General features: G+C 37.4%; 2 protein-coding genes across 2 annotated transcripts; both read right to left on the bottom strand.

Moving 5' to 3' along the window:
- Positions 1 to 275: 275 nt before the first annotated feature.
- Positions 276 to 9,633, bottom strand: mtg2 (mitochondrial ribosome-associated GTPase 2). The gene is made up of 6 exons (XM_059333937.1): positions 9,402 to 9,633; positions 7,136 to 7,283; positions 5,408 to 5,523; positions 5,090 to 5,308; positions 3,817 to 3,955; positions 276 to 2,137 (listed from the first exon to the last, which is right to left on the bottom strand). Exons 1-6 carry the CDS (start codon positions 9,624 to 9,626, stop codon positions 1,743 to 1,745), a joined length of 1,242 nt encoding a protein of 413 aa, XP_059189920.1. The 5' UTR covers positions 9,627 to 9,633; the 3' UTR covers positions 276 to 1,742.
- A 2,730-nt stretch (positions 9,634 to 12,363) lies between these two features.
- LOC131972131 (calcium-responsive transactivator-like) lies at positions 12,364 to 24,830 on the bottom strand. The gene is made up of 11 exons (XM_059333908.1): positions 24,693 to 24,830; positions 23,889 to 23,965; positions 23,704 to 23,788; positions 23,287 to 23,419; positions 22,633 to 22,893; positions 21,109 to 21,273; positions 17,880 to 17,981; positions 17,254 to 17,346; positions 15,875 to 15,994; positions 15,647 to 15,774; positions 12,364 to 13,621 (listed from the first exon to the last, which is right to left on the bottom strand). The coding sequence occupies exons 1-11, from the start codon at positions 24,759 to 24,761 to the stop codon at positions 13,595 to 13,597; spliced, it is 1,260 nt and encodes a 419-aa protein (XP_059189891.1). The 5' UTR covers positions 24,762 to 24,830; the 3' UTR covers positions 12,364 to 13,594.
- Between the last annotated feature and the right edge of the window lie 1,120 nt (positions 24,831 to 25,950).

Raw genomic sequence — 25,950 nt, 5'->3', positions numbered from 1 at the left:
AGACACAAAATCACCAGAAAAGATATAAAATGACCAAAAAAAGACACAAAATGACCAAAAAAAAAGACACAATTACCAAAAAAGACACAAAATTACCAAAAAAAGACACAAAAGACCAAAAAAAAGGAAACCAAATTACCAAAAAAGACACAAAATGACCACAAAATGATTAAAAAAAAGACACAAAATGACCTAAAAAGACACAAAATTAACAAAAAAAGACATTAAGTGACCAAAAAGACTAAAACAAATGATTCGGCGACTCCCAGAAATCATCTCGCGACCCCAATTGGGGTCCCGACCCCAAGGTTGAAAATAACTGGTCTAAATGACACCGCATTTCCTCAAGCAACCCCACAGTTTTTGGCCTTTTCTCATAATGTACTTTATGCACACTAATATCTAACTACAGTCTGAATTTTGAGTATGCATTTGTCTCAACAGGCTGACTCAGCCAGGCAGTTGTTAAACCTAACATTTGAAAGTTTATTTATTCCCTTACCATGTTATGCGTCACCGTTGTTGTGCAGCAAAAACGCTGTATTGGTATATTAAAGGTTTCAAGAAACTCTAAAGAATATTTCAGTCTATTGAGAAAATGTTGAAAGTCAAAAATAAACACAAATGTTGAATTTTTTGGTTCATATATTTATTAATCAATGTAAAAGCATTCTATATAGCCCAGTATAAACATATACACTACCAGTCAAAAGTTTTAGAACACCCCAATTTTTCCAGTTTTTTATTGAAATTCAAGCAGTTCAAGTCAAATGAACAGCTTGAAAGGGTACAAAGGTAAGTGGTGAACTGCCAGAGGTAAATAAAAAAAGGTAAGCTTAACCAAAACTGAAAAATAATGTACATTCAGAATTATACAAGTAGGCCTTTTTCAGGGAACAAGAAATGGGTTAACAACTTAACTCTATGGAGTCTTGGGCTATTTTGTCCATTTTTTAATTCTTTTCATGTCTTTGTAAGTCATTTTGTGTCTTTTTTCAGTCATTTTGTGTCTTTTTTTAGTCATTTTGTGTCTTTTTTTGATCATTTTGTGTCTTTTTTTGATCATTTTGTGTCTTTTTTTGATCATTTTGTGTCTTTTTTTGGTCATTTTGTGTCTTTTTTTAGTTTTAGAAATGGGTTAACAACTTAACTCTATGGAGTCTTGGGCTATTTTGTCCATTTTTTAATTCTTTTCATGTGTTTGTAAGTCATTTTGTGTCTTTTTTTAGTCATTTTGTGTCTTTTTTTAGTCATTTTGTGTCTTTTGGTGTCTTTTTTTGTAATTTTGTGTCTTTTTTTTGTAATTTTGTGTCTTTTTTTGTAATTTTGTGTCTTTTTTTGGTCATTTTGTGTCTTTTTTTGGTGATTTTGTGTCTTTTTTTAGTCATTTTGTGTCTTTTGGTGTCTTTTTTTGTCATTTTGTGTCTTTTTTTGGTCATTTTGTGTCTTTTTTTGGTCATTTTGTGTCTTTTTTTAGTCATTTTGTGTCCTTTGGTGTCTTTTTTTTAATCCTTAAGTCCAACATAAAATGTGATTTTGAATCTTTTTTTTTACTTTCAAAACACTATCATGCTCAAAGAATTTTAAATGTTGCAAATGTGCATTAATTTCAGAGTACACTGAGACATTAAACTGCATCATTTTCAATTAAATTCTGGAAAAGTTGGTGTGTTCTAAAACTTTTGACCAGTAGTGTACATCATAGAAAACATATAATTAGAGCTAGAGGAAATTTTTTTTTACTACCACCTGGTGGGTTTGCCTTCCTCACTACCTTCTCCTTGCAGGTAGCCATCATACATCTCTCTGAGGTGGAGAATGAGCTCCTCTGTGTTGTGTCCTGTGAGAGCCGACACAGGGATGACCCGCTGGGTGACGTGGCTCTTTAGAGTCTCGAGCTTCTCCCGGGCCTCGGGCAGGTCCATTTTGTTGGCTATGATGGCCTGAGGCCGCAGGGACAGACCAGGCTCATACTGGTCCAGTTCATAACGCAAGTGCTGGAGCTGGGTCCAGGGCTCCGGAGCCGACAGGTCCAGAACATAGAGGAGGAAACGACAGCGCTCGATATGACGCAGAAAAGAGATGCCAAGGCCTCGGTTAAGATGGGCTCCTCGAATGATGCCGGGGATGTCAGCAACTACACACAGCAAGGGTAAAAGTGGAGAACATGTATTATATTGGGGGGAAAAAAGCTGCATTTTCCTATTAACCCTCTGAAATCTTCTGCTATTATGTCTGTTAAAAAATCTTCACCATGCCATGTTGGTATCAGCTTTTTCAGCGTTACCTCACCTACACTACCGGTCAAAAGTTTTAGAACACCCCAATTTTTCCCGTTTTTTATTGAAATTCAAGCAGTTCAAGTCAAATGAACAGCTTGAAAGGGTACAAAGGTAAGTGGTGAACTGCCAGAGGTAAATAAAAAAAGGTAAGCTTAACCAAAACTGAAAAATAATGTACATTTCAGAATTATACAAGTAGGCCTTTTTCAGGGAACAAGAAATGGGTTAACAACTTAACTCTATGGAGTCTTGGGCTATTTTCTTTCTTTTTTTTAGTCATTTTGTGTCGCGACCCCCAATTTAACATGCATGTTGTCCGTGACCCCCGCTCACTGAACACAATCTCACATGCACAGTTCAGATCACCCAAAAAAGAAACAAAATGACCAAAAAAAGGAAACAAAATGACCAAAAAAGACACAAAATGATCAAAAAAGTGACAAATTGACCACAAAATGATCAAAAAAGACACAAAATGACCAAAAAAGACACAAAATGACCAAAAAAAGGAAACCAAATTACCAAAAAAGACACAAATTGACCACAAAATGATCAAAAAAGACACAAAATGACCAGAAAAGATACAAAATGACCAAAAAAAGACACAAAATTACCAAAGAAAGACAAAATTACCAAAAAAAGACACAAAATTACTAAAAAAAGACACAAAATTACTAAAAAAAGACACAAAAGACCAAAAAAAAGGAAACCAAATTACCAAAAAAGACACAAAATGACCACAAAATGATAAAAAAAAAAGACACAAAATGACCACAAAATGATAAAAAAAAAGACACAAAATGACCTAAAAAGACACAAAATGAACAAAAAAAAAGACATTAAGTGACCAAAAAGACTAAAACAAATTATTTGGCGACCCCCAGAAATCATCTCGCGACCCCAATTGGGGTCCCGACCCCAAGGTTGAGAACAGCTGCTTTAGTCCAACATAAAATGTGATTTTGAATCTTTTTTTTTACTTTCAAAACACTATCATGCTCAATAAAGAATTTTAAATGTTGCAAATGTGCATTAATTTCAGAGTACACTGAGACATTAAACTGCATCATTTTCAATTAAATTCTGGAAAAGTTGGTGTGTTCTTAAACTTTTGACCAGTAGTGTATGTGTCCTGATAATGAATTGTCAACTTTGACTTACTTGATCAAAATGTTGAACCCAAAAGAAACTAAGGAAACATAAAATCTGATCTTGAAAATTATATTTCAAAACACAGGATTTTAAATATTGCAAATATGAATACAGGTTGCAAATATAACATATAACAGGTAAAATGAGGATAATATCTACTTCAATATTTTATACTAAATATATTTGACAATATCTCCAGTTTTACTTGGCCGAAAAAAAAATTGGCATGTAGTTTCAAGCCAGAACTTTATAGGGAATTCATTTTTATGTCTTCACGTCATGAAGAAGTAATATGCAGGTGTTTTCATGGAGTCCAGAGGGTTAATACTTGATTATAATTTAAAAAATAACATAAATAAAATAATAAAATTACAATAACTACCTGCGATTTGCTCATGATCCCTGTAATTGACGATTCCTACATGTGGGTTTAATGTTGTAAAAGGGTAAGCAGCCACAGCAGGCCTGGCATTGGAGATGACCCTCAACAATGATGATTTCCCAGCATTAGGAAACCCCACCTGATCAGACAGAGAACATGAAAACATCAATTCATTACATTTGTGGTGTTGGAAACTGCAACACCTAGGGATGGGTACCTTTCACATTTGAACCGATACGATACCGATACCCGGTACCGGTACTCAACGGTACCAATTTTCGGTACTTTTGCGCTTGTTTATGTGGTAATAAATGTTAATTTGTTTAATAATAAAATCTTTTTTTTTCAATTTAACATATTTATTTCTCAAAATATAAACTTATATAAATGACCATATGGACCAATGACTTATATAAATATAAACAAAATATATCAAAACAATATAAAATCCAGGATGAGCAGTGCTTTATTGTTTTATTGTAACATGAAGGTTGCAGTGTTATCAAAGAATGCAGAGGAGCGCTCTCAGGTTGCAAGTGCACGGAGAAAAAAAAAAAGGTTGCAAGTGCACATGTGATTTGTTGTGATGACGTCGTAGCTGTGCGGCGCAGCACCGGTCAGACAGTATTGTGGGCGTGGCATGGTTGGAATAAACAAAGTTGAGTTGGGCTGCTCTGTGCACATATCGAGGATGACGCAGGAGTCCGAGGGATTTAATTTCAGCGAGGCAGTTTGGAGTAAATTGGCAGGTAATATTCCTGAGTTGAAGAGCGGAGTATTAGCGGAGGACCAGAGCTGCAGCAGCTAGCTGCTAGCTGCTAATGACTGATCTACAGAAGAATGGAGAGAGCAAACGGAGTAAGGAAGGTCCAATCTGGAGGCAGACGAAGGCCAAGCCCGGGTAGAGATATTAGAGAGATAGCAGCTGGCGGCTAGCAGGCCGAGAGCCAGCTGTTCGTCTCTGCGCCGGGATGGAAGAGGGCAGCAGCTAGTGGCTAGTGGCCGCGGTGAGCAGACAGGACCAGACGAGGAGGTAAATAAAAAAAATAAAAAATAGTGTGATCGTCAGCACGCTTGTTAATCAAAGACGTTAAATGAAAACAGGTTGAAATCAATGATCAGTTTAAAGTTAACGCCGTTTAGGTACCGAAACATGGTACCGTTTGATTTTACATGAATCGGCACATCGGCACCAACGGAATTCGGTCGGTACCTATAAAAGTACCGAATTCGGTACCCATCCCTAACTACACCAATGTTCTCTATTTCTCACCAGTCCAGCATGGGCCATGGTGCGGAGCTCCATATGGAGGACCCTCTCCTCGCCCATCGCTCCTGGTGTTGCTTTTATTGGGGCACGGATCTCATTGGACAGAAAGAATCGATTTCCCTTCCCACCGGCTCCTCCAAACACAGCAATAAACTCCTGGCCGTGCTCAGAAAGGTCCACTACTATCTTGCCCTCTTCCTTCACCACAGTGCCTAATGGTACCTTTAAAGTGGAAGAAGATTAGGCAATAGGTTCATAGCATAAACAGGACAAAAGTGTTGATAGATTACATATAATTTAGGATCAAATGCATGGTCTCACAGTAATATATGTTGTGCTGCCATTCTTGCCGTAACAGTTTTTGCTGCTCCCTGATTGGCCGTCGTCTCCCTTGTAAAATGGAACTACCTGCGCCAATGATTTGACAAACTTGTCAGCTGAAAGCACAAAAATATGGAATTAGTAATTCATCAAAAAGTTCCACAAAGTATTCAAAGGTTGTTTCCGGTCAGATTGAGTACACATGCCCTGCCAGGTATATGTGTACTGAAAACACCTATGATAAGGACCAATTTGAAGTATCATTGCATTACAAGTAAAGGATAATGGATAATTAATAATAATAATACATATTTATTTGACATTAAGTGGCTATATACACTACTGGTCAAAAGTTTTAGAACACACCAACTTTTCCAGAATTTAATTGAAAATGATGCAGTTTAATGTCTCAGTGTACTCTGAAATTAATGCACATTTGCAACATTTTAAATTCTTTATTGAGCATGATAGTGTTTTGAAAGTAAAAAAAAGATTCAAAATCACATTTTATGTTGGACTAAATGACTAAAAAAAGACACAAAATGACCAAAAAAAGACACAAAATGACAAATAAAGACACCAAAAGACACAAAATGACTAAAAAAAAGACACAAAATGACCAAAAAGACACAAAATGACTAAAAAAAGACACAAAATGACCAAAAAAAGACACAAAATGACTTACAAAGACATGAAAAGGATTCAAAAATGGACAAAATAGCCCAAGACTCCATAGAGTTAAGTTGTTAACCCATTTCTTGTTCCCTGAAAAAGGCCTATTTGTATAATTCTGAAATGTACATTATTTTTCAGTTTTGGTTAAGCTTACCTTTTTTTATTTACCTCTGGCAGTTCACCACTTACCTTTGTACCCTTTCAAGCTGTTCATTTGACTTGAACTGCTTGAATTTCAATAAAAAAATGGAAAAATTGGGGTGTTCTAAAACTTTTGACCGGTAGTGTACATCTACATGCCTACGCTGTTGTAGTTTATGTTGTTGTTTATTTTTCGGTTCAAAAAGTTAATAAAAAAATAAAAAAACACGTTTGCATGTTGCAGAATAGAGCGAACGCTGTCACTGGCTGTTAAGACATAGTAAAGGAAATGCCTATATACATTTTTTTATTATACTGAATGGCAGGGGTGTCAAACTCTGGCCCGCGGGCCAAATTTGGCCCGCAGTGTAATTTTATTTGGCCCGCGAGGCAATACCAAATTATTATATTATTATTGTACTATAAAAGCTGACCTGCCGGTATTATACGGTGCATTTACCGCTAATACTAGATTTATTATTGTTATTTTATTTTTAAATGTATTAACCTGTTGAAAAACTTTATTTTGATATTTAAATCAGAAGGATGCAAATACAAAAGAGGCATTTTTATTTAATTTTCATTTAATAAATTAATGACATTGATGCGTTTTTTATTTGAAATTAGATTTTGCATGTCTGCACTATTTAGTTATATATTGTATGTTTATAAGCGTTGCTGGTTCCATATTTAATGTTAAAGCAAAACATGTTTGGTATATATTAAAAGGTTTATTTGTTCAATGTTGGCCCGCGATTTTATTCAAGTTTTAAATTTTGGCCCATTGTGTATTTGAGTTTGACACCCTTGATATATGGTGTCTAAAGACAGGATAGGAAAATTCTATAATATTGTACATGGCAAACAGTCAATCAGCACACAATCTTTTAACCAGATGGACATCCAACTTACCCTTGATGATGATGCTTCCTCCATCACCTCCGTTCCCTCCGTCTGGTCCACCCCACTCTTTTCGCGGCTCGCTGTGAAAGGTGCAGGCCCCTTTTCCACCTGAGCCAGCCACCAGCTTCACACGGCGATGGTCTATGAAGTGACGGGTCTATGGGCCAAATCAAGAGATACTGAGACAACAACACACAAATAATAACAAGCTGTACTACAAAAAACACCATTGACAGATCAGCTGTAGATTAATCTGACATTACATCATATTGTGAGAAATTAATATAACAATATTGGGTCAGAAATGTCATGTTTGGGGCATCCTTTCATGGAGAACTGATGAAACTTAATCAACAGATAACTGGTGATAATTGTCAGTAACTGAGTTTACTTTTAGAATACTGTACAGCAGCTATTCTCAACCTTGGGGTCGGGACCCCAATTGGGGTCGCGAGATGATTTCTGGGGGTCTCCAAATCATTTTGTAGGTCAGCTCTGTCTCCACTGTGTTAAAGTGTTCATGTGTTAATGTGTTTTAGTCTTTTTGGTCATTTTGTGTTTATTTTAATCATTTTGTGTCTTTTCTAGTCATTTTGTGTCTTTTTTTGATCATTTTGTGGTCAATTTGTGTCTTTTTTTCGGTCATTTTGTTTCCTTTTTTGGTCATTTTCTGTCTTTTGGTAATTTTGTGTCCTTTTTTTGATCATTTTGTGGTCAATTTGTATCTTCTTTGGTAATTTTGTTTCTTTTTTGGTAATTTTTGTGTCTTTTTTGGTCATTTTGTGTCTTTTCTGGTCATTTTGTGTCTTTTTTGATCATTTTGTGGTCAATTTGTGTCTTTTTTGGTCATTTTGTTTCCTTTTTTTGGTCATTTTGTTTCTTTTTTGGGTGATCTGAACTGTGCGTGTGAGATTGTGTTCAGTGAGTGGGGGTCACGGACAACATGCATGTTAAATTGGGGGTCGCGACTCAAAAAGGTTGAGAACTACTGCTGTACAGGATACAGTCATGGAAAAAAATGATTAGACCACCCTTGTTTTCTCTAATTAATTGTTCATTTTAATGCCTGGTACAACTAAAGGTACATTTGTTTGGACAAATATAATGATAACAACAAAAATAGCTCATAAGAGTTTAATTTAAGAGCCGATATCTAAACATTTTCCATGGTTTTCTTGATAATGATTTTGATTATTTTTATTAAGAAAACCATGGGAAAAAAAGCTAGATATCAGCTCTTAAACTAAACTCTTTTCAGATATTTTTGTTGTCATTATGTAGTATGTAATATCAGTGGCGGTTCTACACAGGGCCTCCAGGGGCCACTGCCCCTGTGAAGAAGCCTTTGGCCCCTGCTGTGGCCCCTGTGTCAAATTAATAATGAAATGATCAATTTATAACAATGAACAATGGAACAATTCTAACCTTTTTTTTGTCCAAAACAATATCTTATTGTACACAAAATGAACCCAGAATGTGTATATTGTATACTAGTTTAACTCTATGGAGTCTTATTGGGCTATTTTGTCCATTTTTGAATACTTTTCATGTCTTTACATGTCTTTGTAAGCCATTTTGTGTCTTTTTTGGTCATTTCTGTCTTTTTGTGTCTTTTTAGGTAATTTTGTGTCTGTTGTGTCTTTTTTAGTTATTTTGTGTCTTTTTTTGTCATTTTTATGTCTTCTGTAGGTTTTTTTTTTGGTTATTCTGACTTCTGATTTTGTGTCTTTTTTGGTCATTCCTGTCTTTTTGTGTCTTTTTTGGTAATTTTGTGTCTGTTGTGTCTTTTTTAGTTATTTTGTGTCTTTTTTTGTCATTTTTATGTCTTCTGTAGGGTTTTTTTTTGTTGTTATTCTGACTTCTGATTTTGTGTCTTTTTTGGTCATTTATGTGTCTTTTTTGTGTCTGTTTTAGTTATTTTGTGTCTTTTTTGGTCATTTTGTGTCTTTTTTGTCATTTTTATGTCTTCTGTGGGGTTTTTTTTGGTTATTCTGTCTTCTGATTTTGTGTCTTTTTTGGTCATTTTGTGTCTTTTTTGTCATTTTTATGTCTTCTGTAGGGTTTTTTTGGGTTATTCTGTCTTCTGATTTTGTGTCTTTTTCAAGACATTCAAAGATTTTGAATGCTTAAATATCATCTTTGCCGATTTTTAATGTGCCCCTCTGATTAAACACTGGCCCCTCCTTGGCCCCCACAGTAAAACTGGTCTAGAACCGCCACTGCTTGTAAAGATCAGGCAAAAAGCACTTGGTCTAACTCAAGTTTAGACACATACCAGCTTCTTCTCAGACAGCTCTCTCTTCTGGTGGTTTCCTCGGACTTTGGCGTGCAGAGAGCAGGAGGTGCTGACTGTCCGCCTGCACGCTGCTGGTCCTGGAGAAAAGCTCGACCCGTTTCTTCTGATGTCTTGTCCTAGTGTGTATCCTAAAAGTATGTCTGGAGAAAGCCACCGAGGGCTTTTAACCCTCCGCAGCGTCGCCAACATTGTGACAGACATCATATATTCTGTTTGAAAAATAAGTCAGAAACAACTGGTCGAGCTATAATGCCAATTCACGATTCATTTTTAATCTTTAAAACACGTCCAGTGACACTTAAATAGCTTTGTTGGCGTTACTAACTAACTACATGCCGGCAATACACACTACAGGCATGTCTGACAACTACGGAAACCCTGAAAGGACAAATTGTAAAGGCGATTGTATGTTGCGATTTGGTCCTCTACCGCCACCGTCTGTGCTGGAGCGCGAATTAGGGCAGCTATTCTTAACCTTGGGGTCGCGAGATGATTTCTGGGGGTCGCCAAATCATTTGTTTTAGTCTTTTTGGTCACTTAATGTCTTTTTTTTGTTCATTTTGTGTCTTTTTAGGTCATTTTGTGTCTTTTTTTTTTTTTTTATCAATTTGTGGTCATTTTGTGTCTTTTTTGATAATTTGGTTTCCTTTTTTTGGTCTTTTGTCTTTTTTTAGTCATTTTGTGTCTTTTTTTGGTAATTTTGTGTCTTTTTTTGGTAATCTTGTGTCTTTTTTGGTAATTTTGTGTCTTTTTTTGGTCATTTTGTGTCGTTTTTTGGTCATTTTGTGTCTTTTTTGATCATTTTGTGGTCAATTTGTGTCTTTTTTGGTAATCTTGTGTCTTTTTTGGTAATTTTGTGTCTTTTTTTGGTCATTTTGTATCTTTTCTGGTCATTTTGTGTCTTTTTTGATCATTTTGTGGTCAATTTGTGTCTTTTTTGGTAATTTGGTTTCCTTTTTTTGGTCATTTTGTGTCTTTTTTGGTAATTTGGTTTCCTTTTTTTGGTCATTTTGCGTCTTTTTAGGTCATTTTGTGTCTTTTTTGGTCATTTTGTGTCTTTTTTTATCATTTTGTGGTCAATTTGTGTCTTTTTTTGATCATTTTGTGTCTTTTTTGGTCATTTTGTTTCCTTTTTTGGGTGATCTGAACTGTGCATGCGAGATTGTGTTCAGTGAGCGGGGGTCACGGACAACATGCATGTTACATTGGGGGTCGCGACTCAAAAAGGTTGAGAACTACTGAATTAGGGGATCACGGGTAAGAATAAAATTAAATAGCATTGTTTATACTATAATTATATTAAGTATGATATAATTAACAGCATTGTTATCATGTGTGGCTTTTGGCCTTTCCTTAATGAACTCACAAAATGCACACAACAAAAGGTGAATGTCAGTTTATTTTTATATAACAAACAGTAACAAAAGACAGCAGAAAAGATCAGGCAATGCAGTCTTACAATAGACACGTAGATAACATTCATATTTGGATTATGCACACCAAACTTGACTCTCTCTCTCTCTCTCTCTCTCTCTCTTTCTCTCTCTCTCTCTCTCTTACATACACGCAAACACATACACACACGTACAAACAAGGCATACCACCCAAATCAGTGATGACACACTACATATAACTAGAAAAGACATGTTCAGTTCACATTAAAAATGAAACACTGATACAAATTCAATGTAGTATAGAGAAGCCTGTGATTGTCACTGTTGAGTGGTACATAGTTATTTAGCTGTTTGACAGCCACGTATCTCATGTTCTTGATTAACCCTGCAACTATTGTTATTGTGTTATTTTACCCCTGTAAGATAAGTGGAGTTAGGACAGAATATACTGCAAAGCTGGACCCTCAGCCACACTTATAATCTTCATCAGTGCTTAAAAATGTAGAAACACTGATTATTGAAATGACCAGATGTGCTGTCTACTTTCAAAATAAATAAAACAATATACAACATAATATATGCCCATATTATAATCACACATGGATAGTTAAAATTCAACCTTCTATACGCCTTGTTTTATTTCTAACATTATCTCGTCCATCTAATACAAAAGATGTTGATAAAAGTTTTCACTGAAAAATAATATTGAAGTATTAAGCTTTATGTTTGTGATGAAAGACCTCACATAATCTATCCATAAGTCACATAAATACAGAAAATATTTCATCTAAAATATGACATGTCAGTTGAAACCTGCAACATAACATTTAGTAACATGACACAAACCGGTCCTAGTCTTTGCCATCATTGTATGTCGACAAACTACAAATAATGGTATACAGTCTAAGATAACCATAACAACCAACCTCAACATGACTGACTGGATGTATTGCACTTATTAAAGTAGAGGTGCAGGACACATTACTGTTCTGTTCCTGTGTTACTTTGGCTTTTTGAGGATCATTCGTTTAAAACAGCCTGAATTGCACTACAATACAAAATATCAGACAATACATACACTGTCACTGCAAATTAAAGTGCAGAAAAAGTGGCAATATGTTTTTTATGTAAAATCATCACTGATTGGCATCAGAGTAGTGTGATCCGTTTTAACTCTGTGCAATAACCAGGGCCGGCTCTAGGCATAGGCGACATAGGTGGTCGCCTAGAGCGCCATCTGCTGGAGGGGCGCCGCCAGTCACCCTCGAGGGAGAAAAAAAACGAAAAACAATAATAATTTCCGATGCCCATTGTAACCCTCGCTTCGTGTTCTGTCTTGAAAAGATAAACAATTACATTTTCTCACTTGTGGTGCTGAGTCAGGTGACGTGTGGTCATTGCCTTGCCCCCCTTTAGACGGTCAGATCACTGTCACAGAGGTCACGTCAAGTGACAGACACGTTATGTTTGATAAATCCTGCAAGATGAAACGGCCGTCAAAGCTCTCCGGTGAGCAGTATCGAAAGAGAAGAAAAGAGGAGGAGAAGAAGAAATCCCAATCATTTTTTAAATGCTGTTTTGTATGAAGACGTTTCATTTGTATTAGCTTGCTAGCTAGGTTGAAATAAAGCAACGCTAGCTTAACACAGTTAAGCACATTTTTCGCCGGGTTTGCACTTTCATTGTCTCTCTTGTCTCTTGTTAGCGGTCTCCAGCTGTGCTTCTTTTACGAATTTACTTGTAAGTTAATAATCATATAGACAGACAGTATTGTATTATATAGCCTGGTTGGCACCATGGGCAAACAAAAACATGAGTTCCCCCCTCCGAGAAACAGCAAACGGAGCTGTTCAACACCAATGGATCTCGCCTAGGGCACCAAATGGGCTAGAGCCGGCCCTGGCAATAACAATATGTCTGTGTAGGGCAATGACACTGAAAATATATACCAAAAATACTACCACGATGTATGATTATCATGGACAATGACACACACCTTTAAGTCTGGATCAGTCAGTTATCTATTGTGTCTATTACCTCTGAAAGACACATGTAGAGTGAAAACACATAATGTTAGACCACACAGCAACACATCACAGTTTGACTAACACAGACAAACCCCCTGATCAAGTCAGGTTTAAGGACCAACGTTTTCACCTTCATAAAATTAATTTCCCTTATCATGAGATATAACAGTGTCTCATCTTGGAGTTAAAGCAAGAGCTGGACCTAGTCTATTAGATAAATATCAAGGAACATTTCCTTCAAGGCTAATTTGCTTTTTATAGCCTCAGTTTCACAAACCACTGGCCTGCTCTGTGCACCAAAAAATAATTAAAAAAAGAAGCTTGTAAAATAAAATAAACATTAAAAGCAGGGGGTGGATCTAGACAAGTGAAAGGCATTGAGAAAAAGGAAAAAAGAAGGATATAGGCTATTTGCTGAGGCTCATTGAATGACTTTACTGCTCTTTTTTAGTACCCTATGTAATCCATATGGAAGTTTTACATTAACTGCCATGATTCTAAAAGCACCCTGGCTTTTTATAAGGTCGTCAGTAGCACTTTACACCTTCAGCTACCAGCTATAACCCGGTAATGAGCAAAAGAAATGAGGAAAGCATCATATTTGACTAGATTATGTATTCTTATCTAGAATGATGATTAATGAGAGGATAATAAATCTGATGCAGCTAGATCTTCTTATGCACAGCTGAGCCGGAGCTTCACTGTTGAACCGTGCCTTTTTCATTTTCCTCCAGCGGCAAAACGTCGTTCCTTATTGCTGATAATTTCCATACTGACCCTGCAATGTAGAATGATTTTATACTGAGAGATTAGATTGCACTTCATACATTTTGTTGTTCACTTTCTTTTTGTTTTCTGTCACTACTGAGATGGACAAAAGTACAAAAACATCCTTTAATATTGGATTTTAACCCATAAGAACCCACGGTGACGCGGTGTCACAAACATTTAAAATGTTCTAGTAATGTTTATGTATGTTTCCTCAAGTACATAAGTCTGTTTTTTAGAGTTCTACAACTACAGATATACAGTGTTATTTATATTGATTTATTATTGATTTATTATTATTTTGTGACTTAAAAACAAATCTGAAATGGAATTTGTTGTCTAACAGCACTATTAAAGTCACAATTTTTGATATATGTTATGGAGATGAAAACAAAACAGGCAAATGGTTATTTGTCTTTATTTATTATTGATTTAATATTATTTAGTTACTTAAAAAAATCTAAACATTTTTTTTATTTTTAAACAACACTATTAATGTCACAATTTTGATAAATGTTGTGGAGATGCAAAGAAAAAAGGCAAATTTGTGTCTCTTTAAACAGAAAAGGTGTCTAGTTTATTTATTTAAAAATAAGAAATATCAAAAATATAAATATCATAGACATAAATACCATAAACGGCCAATGTAACATTTATGTCACATTACAGATCTTTGACATTTAGGGGTAGAAATTTTTTTTAAAACATTATAAATGTGTTCTACGTGCTCCACTTAGTCTGTGATATATCCCCTATAATTTTCCTTTATGGATAAATAGGTCTGGGTTCTTATGGGTTAAAATGGAAAAAAACAAGAAACAATGTTTGAATATTAAAATTGCATTTAAAACATTCTTTCCAGAATGTATTACCCATTTACTGAATCTTATCCACAGATTTTCTTGTGTGCATTTTTATGTAGGAACTATTTTCTTACTGAACCTTAATGAACCTGCTCACAACAAGGTCTATGCAGCATCAGAATTTTTTTTTTTATAATTAAAGATTGACAAATGCATTAAATCCCAAATAAACATTTATTCAATATTATTTACATTTGCTATATGGGTATTCGTTAAGTTTCAGGCAATTATTTCTTAGTTTCTTTTGTTCAGACAAGGTAAGTAGGAGATGTTTTTGCCACTCAACTCCTGACACAGGCTGTTGTCATCTCAAAACTTGACTACTGTAATGCCCTCCTGACAGGCCTGCCAGCCTGCTCAGTAAAACCGCTTCAGATGATTCAGAATGCGGCGGCGCGTCTGGTCTACAACCAGCCACATGTCACTCCGCTGCTCATTGAGCTCCACTGGCTACCTGTTGCAGCCCGCATCAAATTCAAATCTCTAATGCTGGCCTACAAAGTTGTCTCCGGTACTGCTCCTACCTACCTGAACCTGATTCAGACATATGCTACCTCACGACCGCTGCGCTCTTCCAATGAACGGCGCCTGGCTCTGCCCCCCGTTGGTCCAAGGCAATCCAGACTCTTTGCACTTCTTGTTCCCCGCTGGTGGAACACACTACCAGTTCCTACCAGAGCAGGGGCGTCCCTCCCTACCTTTAAAAAACTCCTGAAGACCCAGCTCTTCAGAGAGCATCTTCTCTCCTAGACTACATGATAATTCTACTCCTCAAAGAATTGTCACTAGCACTAATAGCTCTTATTGCACTATACCTTGATTGTTTGCTTTTTACTCCTCCTGTAAGTCGCTTTGGATAAAAGCGTCTGCTAAATGACTAAATGTAAATGTAAATGTAATGTTTTTACCTGACATGTTTCGACTGACAACTTCAGTCTTCTTCAGAGGTGTCAGCTGATCGCTGTGACGTGTCTTTTTGTGGAGTCACAGCGATCAACTGACACCTCGGAAGAAGACTGAAGTTGTCAGTCGAAACATGTCAGGTAAAAACATCTCCTACTTACCTTGTCTGAACAAAAGAAACTAAGAAATAATATTCAGAAGCAGACAAAATGAAATTGCTGGAAATAAGTTTCAGGCAAATCTCAGATCTAATAGTAGTGTGATGGTACCTGTTCATAGGCATAGGGCCTCTGTGTCTGGGCTCCGGGGCCTCCCTGGGAGGGGCGGTAGGAGCTGTACTGTTGGCTTTGACCCTGTTGATACTGAGAATACTGGGAGGACCCACCCTGGCCAGGACCTGGAGCAGAGGGGGCACAGTAAATTAATTTGCTCATTTGTTCAGTGTTTTGTTTGTGCCTGTGTCAGTGTAGTCAATAGGTTGTAAGGCTTGGTCTCACCGTATCCCTGTGGCTGTCCGCTGTAGCCTTGTTGAGAGGAGTACTGCTGCTGGCTGAAGGGCTGCTGCTGGCCAGAGCCCTGCTGATACTGGGCCTGCTGCTGACTGTACTGGGAGTTACCTGGAGGTAAATATACATAGATACACACATCAGCTTTCATTTGATAGGGCAGTAGATATAATTTAGACAAACTAGGGGCTGATAGTTAGATAGATAGATAGACTTTATTTATCCCAAGCCGGGAAATTACAGTGTAGCAGCAGCATTACACACATAGACAATGACAATTAAATAAAAAGAACAACCTAGGCATACTTCAAGCAATAAAATATAAAAATACAATAAAAAAAAACTTAATTACTTAAAAAAGACACAAAAAACCCCCAAAATTACTAAAAAAGAGACACAAAATGACCAAAAAAGACACAAAATGACTTAAAAAAAAGACAAAAAAAGACACAAAATTACAGAAAAAAACTAAATTACTTAAAAAAGACACAAAAAAGACGGACAAAATGACTTAAAAAGACACAAAATGACCAAAAAAAACACAAAATTACTTTAAAAAAAGGACACAAAATGACAGAAAAAAACTAAATTACTTAAAAAAGACACAAAAAAAACCCCAAAATTACTAAAAAAGAGACACAAAATGACCAAAAAAGACACAAAATGACTGAAAAAACACTAAATTACTTAAAAAAAACACAAAATGACCAAAAAAGACACAAACTGACAGAAAAAAACTTTAGACAAACTAGGGGTAGATAGATAGATAGATAGATAGATAGATAGATAGATAGATAGATAGATAGATAGATAGATAGATAGATAGATAGATAGATAGATAGATAGATAGATAGATAGATAGATAGATAGATAGATAGATAGATAGATAGATAGATAGATAGATAGATAGATAGATAGATAGATAGATAGATAGATAGATAGATAGATAGATAGATAGATAGATAGATAGACTTTATTTATCCCAAGCTGGGAAATTACAGTGAAGCAGCAGCATTACACACAGAGACAATGACAATTAAATAAAAAGAACAACCTAGGCATACTTCAAGCAATAAAATATAAAAATACAATAAAAATACAATAAAATATAAAGTGTCTAAAGAAGGAGTATGTATTAAGGAGTAGAATAGAATTCCAGTGCAGAATAAATATGAATATACAGTATAAAAATGTTGGTGCTATGAAACAAATAAGGTGCAATGAACAGTGTGCATAAAGAACACATAAAGTGCATAAACAGTATGTAATGAACCAGGCTATTATTTGTTATTGTACAGTGTGATATTCCTGTAACGGTGCAGGAAGATTTGTCTAAAACACAAGGTTTAAAATTACATAATAACTGTTACCTCCTTCATAGTAATGCTGTGAAGACTCATCAAAGGACCTGTCGTAGCCTTGCTCACCATATGAAGACTGCTGATATGAATACTCCCCGTGACCTGTGGAGAACACCGTTTAACACGTGCAAAAAAATCTTCTGAAAAGGCAAAACCCACTTACTTACAGAAGAGAAATTATTATTCGCAGTTTGAAGCCACAACATTAATAATACATGTGCAACAAAATTAAAATTAAAAGCACAGACAAAAATTTTCAAGGCTTCTCGCCTCAATATTATGCACAAAGCACAAAGGAACACCCTGGAGGAAGTTTGCCTTCTATCCTCAACACACTGGTATGGCACTCTCTGAAATCTGAAATTTCGGCACACCAAAGGGGACAGTATGGACACAGACACACTGGGAGGAAACAGAATTGAGACCAATGTCAGTCTTTTGCAATTCTTTCTCCAATACTTTTCCTCTCCCACAATAAGGGAAAAAGACGATGACTAGGAGGACGAGCCGAAGCTTCAGCACTGCAGTAAATCTGGCTCAGACCTGTGGGGTAGCTCTAAAAGGGAATGCACCTATAATGTGACTTTGTGTGTTTGAGAGCTGTGTGTATGAAGTTTATGGATGTGCACGATTACCATCAGGGTAATATTGCCGGTTTATGGGCTCGCTGGAGCTCTGAGTGTGTCCATACTGCTCTCCGTAGAACTCGTCTTGTCCCATGTACTGCTGTGCAGATCCTGCAAGACAGGCGACACCAGGATTTGTTAAACAGTTGGTCGAACCAATTGGCCGCTGTGTGCCAGGACATTTGGACAATTTAGGCAGCCTGAAGGTGTGTATGTGTGTATATGCATGTATAAAGAATAATGAAAGACAAAAATATAGACAGCTTGCTTGGAAGTTGTCATTTAGTTATGATGAATAGTTTTGAATGGAGTGAATTAATGCAACAATTATTAAACGTTTCCTTATAACTTACTTATGTACTGTAGAATTTAACTGGTGATGATTTTCTATGGGTTGAAATGATGATATGAAGGAAGCTATTCCAAGCCAACCCAAATTTTTGGAGACACTAATTAAAGTGGAGCAATTACAATAAATAATTCCATGACAAATTACATGAGGTGTAATTTTAGAGAAGAAAATGAGGATTACAGAAAGCCAATTATCAGGGAGAATCTGATCTCTGCTTGGTGGTGGTGTGCAGAAACTCCAGATTCCACTCCTTCCTTCCATTCCCTTTCAATTTTATCTAACAAACCCAGAAATAGCAACAGAATAAAAACTCTCCGGAAGATGCATCGAAGAGCCAGGCACAGTCTAATCTCCTTTAAGCAAACAACAACTGGCCCGAAAGTTTCCAGATAGGAAGATTGGCTGTATAAAAATATCATCTTAACTTCTGCAAAAATAGCAAAACAATTTCACAGCAACATATCTGATTATTTCCAATGTGACCAAGGAGCCAAAGAGTTGACACAGGTGGTGCCTTAGCAACAGCCCGTTGACCAATCAGGGAGTTGCTGGTGAGAGAGCAGTTTAACTGTGGACACAACAATTCCATAACAGAGGTCTATCTGGAAATACTTCACCCAGTCATGCAGGGATAACACTGAACCAGGGTAAATAAGGACATACAGTCATGGTCTGTTGCCTTGGAAACTGTATCCCATCCTTTTTATATATGTGAGTTACTACGTGCCTAGTCTGCACCCTTCAAAAGACATAACAGGACAGAGCGGAGCTATTATTGGACACATGCTGACACAGCACCAGTTAAGTGATTTACAGAGACAGGAACCTAATGTGACACGAGTGATACATCTCCAGTCTGCTTCTTAAAGTTGCAGGAAGGCTATGTAATGGGATATTTGCAGACCTTCAGTATCACATCTTGCAAAGCATAACTGATACCATGCTTCCACTAATACTCCCGAAACAAACTTTCCATTAAAGTGGAAACTGTGAGAACACACTTAATGAAGACCTGTTGACCATGTCAGTCCCACAGTTGCAAACTATAGTCACACATCCATCCTTGTACATAAAGGGGACCTATTATGCTTCTCCTTATTTAATGTCATGTACAGTAAATGTAAAGTTAAGTATTTTCATATTAAATGTGGCCAAAAGACTTCAGATCCTTATAGTACTGTTTTCCCAATGTTTTTTTCTACTTTGGCTACAAGTTGACATTAGTTCATGCTCCAGGCAAAGTGCCCACAAACTACAGGGATGTGTGTCAACAGGGAGACATTTATCAGCTTAGTCTGTCTTGGAATGTCCCCAGGAAGTGCTATTTCGGGTGGTGAAAATTAATAATTCTAATAACCTTTCCTTAAGCAGAATGAGCTAGACCAAAATAGACCTAGCTCCTTTTTTCCTCACCAACAACAGCCATAAACAAATGTTTTTGTTTGTTCCCACCACTTCTCAGAGGACCACGGCTGGAAAACCATGTGGTAACGCACTTGAGTTGCTGAAGGCACGTATAAAGACAGTTCAGGCATTGATCCTCCTGAACTGTGACATGCTCATCATCTGAAAATATTCCCCAAGAGCCACCATAAATGCCTGTAGCCTTCAAAACAGCCCACACCTGTTTTGCACTGATGTAAATAGAGATGGCAGTCTGGTGGTGAAATTTTCAGGCTAAATCTGCGTAAAGGCTTGTTAAAAATGTAGATTCTTAACAATATCAAACATGACATTGGCCAGCTGACTACAGGAGCTGGTTTAATCCAAAAAGGGACAATGCTTCCTCCAGTTGGATTGGATCAAGGCCGGGTTATGTTCTCACCGGAAACAAAGCGTACAAATAGTACCACAAAGAGTTCCAGTGGGTCATCTGAGGGCCTGCATGAAAGGCCAGTATAAGATAATCAAAGATTTATTGTTTTTAATGTGAATCATGTAAAGCTACTCTAGTGGAGTCCCATAATTAAAATATAGAGCTGGATATGCATCATATACACTACCGGTCAAAAGTTTTAGAACACCCCAATTTTTCCAGTTTTTTATTGAAATTCAAGCAGTTCAAGTCAAATGAACAGCTTGAAAGGGTACAAAGGTAAGTGGTGAACTGCCAGAGGTAAATAAAAAAAGGTAAGCTTAACCAAAACTGAAAGATAATGTACATTTCAGAATTATACAAGTAGGGTTAACAACTTAACTCTATGGAGTCTTGGGCTATTTTGTCCATTTTTTTAATTCTTTTCATGTCTTTGTAAGTCATTTTGTGTCTTTTTTTTGTCATTTTGTGTCTTTTTGTGTCTTTTTTGTAATTTTGTGTCTTTTTTTGGTCATTTTGTGTCTTTTGATGTCTTTTTTTGGTAATTTTGTGTCTTTTTTTGGTCATTTTGTGTCTTTTTTAGTCATTTTGTGTCTTTTTTTAGTCATTTTGTGTCTTTTGGTGTCATTTTGTGTCTTTTGGTGTCTTTTTTTGTCATTTTGTGTCTTTTTTTAGTCCTTTAGTCCAACTCTATGGAGTCTTGGGCTATTTTGTCCATTTTTGAATTCTTTTCATGTCTTTGTAAGTCATTTTGTGTCATTTTGTGTCTTTTTTTGGTCATTTTGTTTCTTTTTTTTAGTGCTTTAGCCCAACGTAAAATGTGATTTTGAATCTTTTTTTTACTTTAAAAACACTATCATGCTCAATAAAGAATTTTAAATGTTGCAAATGTGCATTAATTTCAGAGTACACTGAGACATTAAACTGCATCATTTTCAATTCAATTCTGGAAAAGTTGGTGTGTTCTAAAACTTTTGACCAGTAGTGTAGGTCCCCTTCAAGAACTTAAAAAAAAACAAAAAAACATTGCCGTCATCACCAAACTGGCATGGAGAAGTCTTCCCACCTACCTTGCTGTGAGGAGCGGTAGGATCCCATGGGTCTCTGAGACATCATACTGTTTCCTTGACTGCCCTGAGCCATCATGCTCATTGCCTGCTGTCCCTGATAGTGTTGGCCACCAGCCTGGGCTGAGGAGTAGTGCGGAGTAGCAGACTGTTGGTGCATCATGGAGACTGGAGGAGGTGTAATTATGGGGGGAGAGATCTCATACATTAATATACACAGACACACTCTATGCACATACCAGCATGAGCATTCAACAGCAGACACAGCATTCTCAGAACTGCAACTTGCAACTTCAGAAATGTGCATAATTAAACTGAAGGATAAACAAATGTAGAGGGAGGTCCATGGCAATCGGGGCACAGGGAAAAGCCAAAAGGGGTCCATAGCAGTCAGGGGTCTCTTAAAGAAAAAAACTCTTTGAAGAGATGCTTCTAAGGTGTTTGGTCTGAAGTATAAATGCAAACAAAGCCAGTGAAGTCAGTACATAAACAGATATCCACACAGACATCAAGGGAGAGGAGGGCTGCATCTCAGGGTCAGGAGTCAGAGATTAGGAGGCAAAGCCTGGAGCAGAAGGAAGGAGGGAGGAGGCAGGAAACCTCTTTGATGAACTGAATGTGTTTGGTTATTTTGATGATAAAGCTGGACTAGAAGCAAATTTACAGATTGATGAGTGCAAATATGCATGTAAGCAAATGTTTTAAGCACGATCAAGGCTGCGTTTGTAATGAATACATTCAGAGGTGGTTCAGAAATCATCCAACTGTTTTACCAAATGGTTTCCAACACACTCTGAACGTTTCAAAGGCATTACTTTCATTAATCCTTAGTTCCTCTAGGTGTCAGACAAAAGAAATACAAATGAGACATCTTGCATCGTTGGTGTAGTTTATGATACTCAAGTCCGTAAAGGAACACTCCACCGTCTTTTCATATTAAAACATGTTATTCGGTCAAGTAAGACGAGTTGATACAGACCTCTTGCGTCTCAATGCGTGCACTTCAACTCGGCGCAGTAATATCATCACTCCTGAAAAATCTTCTCCCCTCAGGAGTGATGATATTACTGCGCCGAGTCGAAGTGCTCCCAAGGGCTATTCCGCCATACATTATAGTTCTCCTTTTTATCCGAAAAGCGCCACGTTTTATTTTGTGTCGCCATACTTGGTCGTTTAACTACTCGTGTAGCTGTATTTAAATAGGGAAAACGTGGAGGAGTTTGGTGGCTTCTAACTGTCCATCTGTTTGGATCCTAATGAATGAACTGGGCTAAGCGAAGTGCTAGCCAAGTGGCGCCGCGCGCCAGGGCGATTGAGTGCACGCATTGAGACGCAAGAGGTCTGTATCAACTCGTCTTACTTGACCGAATAACATGTTTTAATATGAAAAAACGGTGGAGTGTTCCTTTAAGTATCTCAAGTGTTTTAGTGAGTTCAAATCACAAGCCTGAAAGTATTCCTTCCCATGAAATAAATAAATAAATAAATAAATAACCTGATGATTAGGCTCCTCTACACCTGGCTCACCTTGGTTGGATTGCATGTTGAGGTTGCTGCGGGAGGAGGAGGAGGAAGAGGAGGATGAGGATGTGGAAGAAGAGGAAGAGGAAGAGCCATAGCCAGGCCCAGGGCCCTGGATCATGCTGCCCTGGGAGGAGGGTGCAGCGTGGCTGTAGCCGGAGGCTGAGGCTGAGCTGCCGTAGCTGCTGGCAGGCAGGCTGAGGGATGTGGAGGGAATAGCCGGCTGCACCGGACCAGACTGCTGCTGCATGGGGGCATGGCTGGGGCCTGACGACACACACGCACAGTCAGAGCAGCCAGCATACGCTCCCATGTGGCGCCATATCATGTTAATCACGGGCCCACATTCAGTTCATCTTTACAAGAAGCTTGCTTGTACAAGGACTGAGTGATGAGTGTTACTTATGTGTGTAAAAATGAATTAGAAAACAGAGAGAAGGAAAAAAAGCTGCTATAGCTGCAAACAAATAAGACTCTCAAACCATTAGCTGAACTCAAGATCATTGGATAATTGCAGGCAATAAAGACAAGAGACACTGTGACAGACAAGACATGGTATTGTTTCTGCAGACAGACATGCAGCAAAGTCAGGATCAGACGAGCACTCATGACAGGGGACAGACCGAATCTGGAATATACACATTTGTGGTAAAATCTCACCATTGCTCATTTGGCCCTGCATCATTGGTGTGGGGGGCAGTCCTGGTGCCATGTTGTCATTGAGGTTGCTCGGAGCATGTCCCCCACTTTGGCCCATCCCTCCAGGACCCATGGACATGTTGGGAGCGGGAGGCTGGAAAGTAAAAACACAATTGATCGTCCACATTCTCCTGCCCCTAACTTATATTGACTCCGTATTGTCTCCTAAATGACAATATTTTTGTTTGTTTTATAGATTTATCTGTGGAAAGCATAAAAAAGTTGATGTTTAGTCTCCCCAAAGGGCTCTCAAAATAGAATTATGAATAATTACTTTTAGAAAAGGAGATAAGTTGCAGATGGCAGAAGCAGTATTAATCTGATGTAGATGGGAAATCTAATGTTATACTTGTTCCTGAAATGTCATGAAGGACTCACTGCAGGTAGTAGTGACTGCATGTTCTGATTTGAATCTGCTATCGTGGCCAAGTAAACAAGATTTCTGTGCAGGATTTGCTGATACCTGTAAAAAAAGAAAAGAAGGGAAAACGGAACATATCTGATTTTACTTATACCTAAATATTATAAATACTATAAGAAATAGAATAATAACAGACACTTACTGTGTGCATTCAGCCGTCTTGCCTTTACTTTGGTAATCCATTATGCATTGTATTAAATGATGGTTTTCATCCAGCATCTTTGGGGAACAGCAGTACATTTTCAGTTCACAAAGCAAATGAAATATGCCCTAATAAGACATTGCAGTGATGTCCTGGAATTTCAGAACTTCAACCAATCTATTAACATTTTTTCTAGGTCAGTTTTTTTTTTTTTTCATAATGGAGGCAACTGAAGCAGCAGCTCATCACAGTCTTAATTTAGGACAACGTTTGAAAGTCTCTGTCTAAAGGATGGATACAAGCAGCAGCAGTCTGAGGAGCATGGGGCTCTGGGTTGTCCTCTGTTGCTCAGTTTCCCTCCAGGTTGCACTACATAGTGGATGCTTGCATGTGTTTTTGCAACAAAGCGGCTGTCCATAATAAATGGAGTGACGCTGTCTGACAAACTGACACCTATAGCCGAATTAATAAAGAAAAACAATTCAGGTGCAGTGCTTCTAAATCATTTTTAAGAAGTAGCATTTAACATGCATTGAGAAAGCCTTTTCATTAATTGTCAGGAAAAAAGCAGCGAGATCAACAGCACCACAGCTCCAGCCGGTGATGAGCATATAAAGCGGTCCTTCATCACCGTCATTGCTTTGTTTGGTTCGCACCTTCAATTGACTAACGTTACAATACCAGTTGCCATTTCTTCTGATATTCACAGGCTACTTCCTCTGCACTGGCGGAGCACCGCACACTCCCATCCAGACTGGAATATTTGATCACAAGCGACGCATGTTAAGATTTATTTTTTTTTACCTTTTGAATGGCTTGCTGTGTCACCTCCCCTTTACTCCTGGGGCGCGCCGATGAAAATGCCACCGACATTTTGTCATATGTGAAATAAAAGCGCTTCTTTTATTCTAATAGTTATTATCTTGAGCGCAGCCCTCTATTTGGTTACATAGTTTGTCCATTACCAAGAAAAAGGGGGGAACCGACAGTGACATCTCTCTGTCATAATGGAAGGGAAATAAGAAAACGCTGAATTTCTCCGAATATAATTAAACGTATAGGTTTTACTTAAAGGTATTTGTGGTTTGCATGCAAATAACGACGCAGGGAATTAATTCTTACGCGATAGCGGAAAATCCCTCTCCCTCAGTTTTTGGTACAACCCGGACCCGGAGTAGCCTACCACTTTCCCCTCACTGTAGACGGAGCAGCCTTTGATTCATGAAAGCTAATCAGTCCACATTGTAAACTACACGAAGCGAAAGCTCCCGAGCAATTGAAACAAGTTTTTGGCAAAGTTTTTTTTAGCACAGTCAGAAAAATATAAAAGTAAAATACATTATCCCACAGTTTCATTTTCATATTTGTCATTTCATCATGCACCTGACACGTGCCAATCATCTGTCTGGGCACAGTGTGCAGTTACAGTGTGGCTTTTAACACCACGTAGAGTGTTGATTCTATGATTTTTTTGTTTTTATTGTATTCATGCATATTTTATTTTGTGCGGGCAGTACATTTTACTTATTTTTATCCCATTTTTAATTTATCTTATTGCATCTTGCTGATCTATTGTTTACTACATCTCTTTGTATTGTGTTATGTATTTATTGTTTGTGCAGCACTTTGGAAACCTTGTGTTTGCTAAAATTGTGCTATATAAAAAAAGGGGATTGGATTGGATTACATAGCAAGCGATCCAAGATTTGTTGCATGTGAAAGTGCATAATTAATTTGCAGTGTTGATATGATAAACGTGCATTCAAAACGATCAACTTCGCAAGTAATGAACAGAATTGAGCCTGCTTCAGAATACAGAGTAAAAGTACTCAGTCTGTAGTAAATTGATCCTGTAAGTGCTTCAGTAGCCTCTATGACGTTTTGGGATAAATATTAATGCTGCAGCTGTTAAGATGTTGCCAATTTTGACCACTTTATACTGTTGGGTAGTTTAATACCAAACAAGGTTTTATATATTATTGATTATCATAAGTTTGTAATGCCCCATTTGTGCGTTTCCCTTCGTTTGCTGGGCAAGAAGGGTATGCAAAATTGTAGGCCA

Source organism: Centropristis striata, chromosome 5 (assembly GCF_030273125.1).
Source record: "Centropristis striata isolate RG_2023a ecotype Rhode Island chromosome 5, C.striata_1.0, whole genome shotgun sequence".
Taxonomy (NCBI): Eukaryota; Metazoa; Chordata; class Actinopteri; order Perciformes; family Serranidae; genus Centropristis; species Centropristis striata.
This window is presented reverse-complemented; position numbering and strand designations above follow the sequence as displayed.

Bases quoted from the DNA above. Each gene is read 5' to 3' on its own strand.
- mtg2 (XM_059333937.1), bottom strand. From the start codon at position 9,626: ATGATGTCTGTCACAATGTTGGCGACGCTGCGGAGGGTTAAAAGCCCT. The intron at 7,284-9,401 runs GTATGTGTCTAA...TTTGGCCCATAG, and splicing joins AGCTGTCTGAGAAGAAGCTG to ACCCGTCACTTCATAGACCA. The intron at 5,309-5,407 runs GTGAGACCATGC...TCCACTTTAAAG, and splicing joins GCAGCACAACATATATTACT to GTACCATTAGGCACTGTGGT.
- LOC131972131 (XM_059333908.1), bottom strand. From the start codon at position 24,761: ATGTCGGTGGCATTTTCATCGGCGCGCCCCAGGAGTAAAGGGGAGGTG. The intron at 15,775-15,874 runs GTGAGACCAAGC...CCTCTGCTCCAG, and splicing joins CGGACAGCCACAGGGATACG to GTCCTGGCCAGGGTGGGTCC. The intron at 13,622-15,646 runs GTACCATCACAC...TCTACATTGCAG, and splicing joins GGCCCTATGCCTATGAACAG to GGTCAGTATGGAAATTATCA.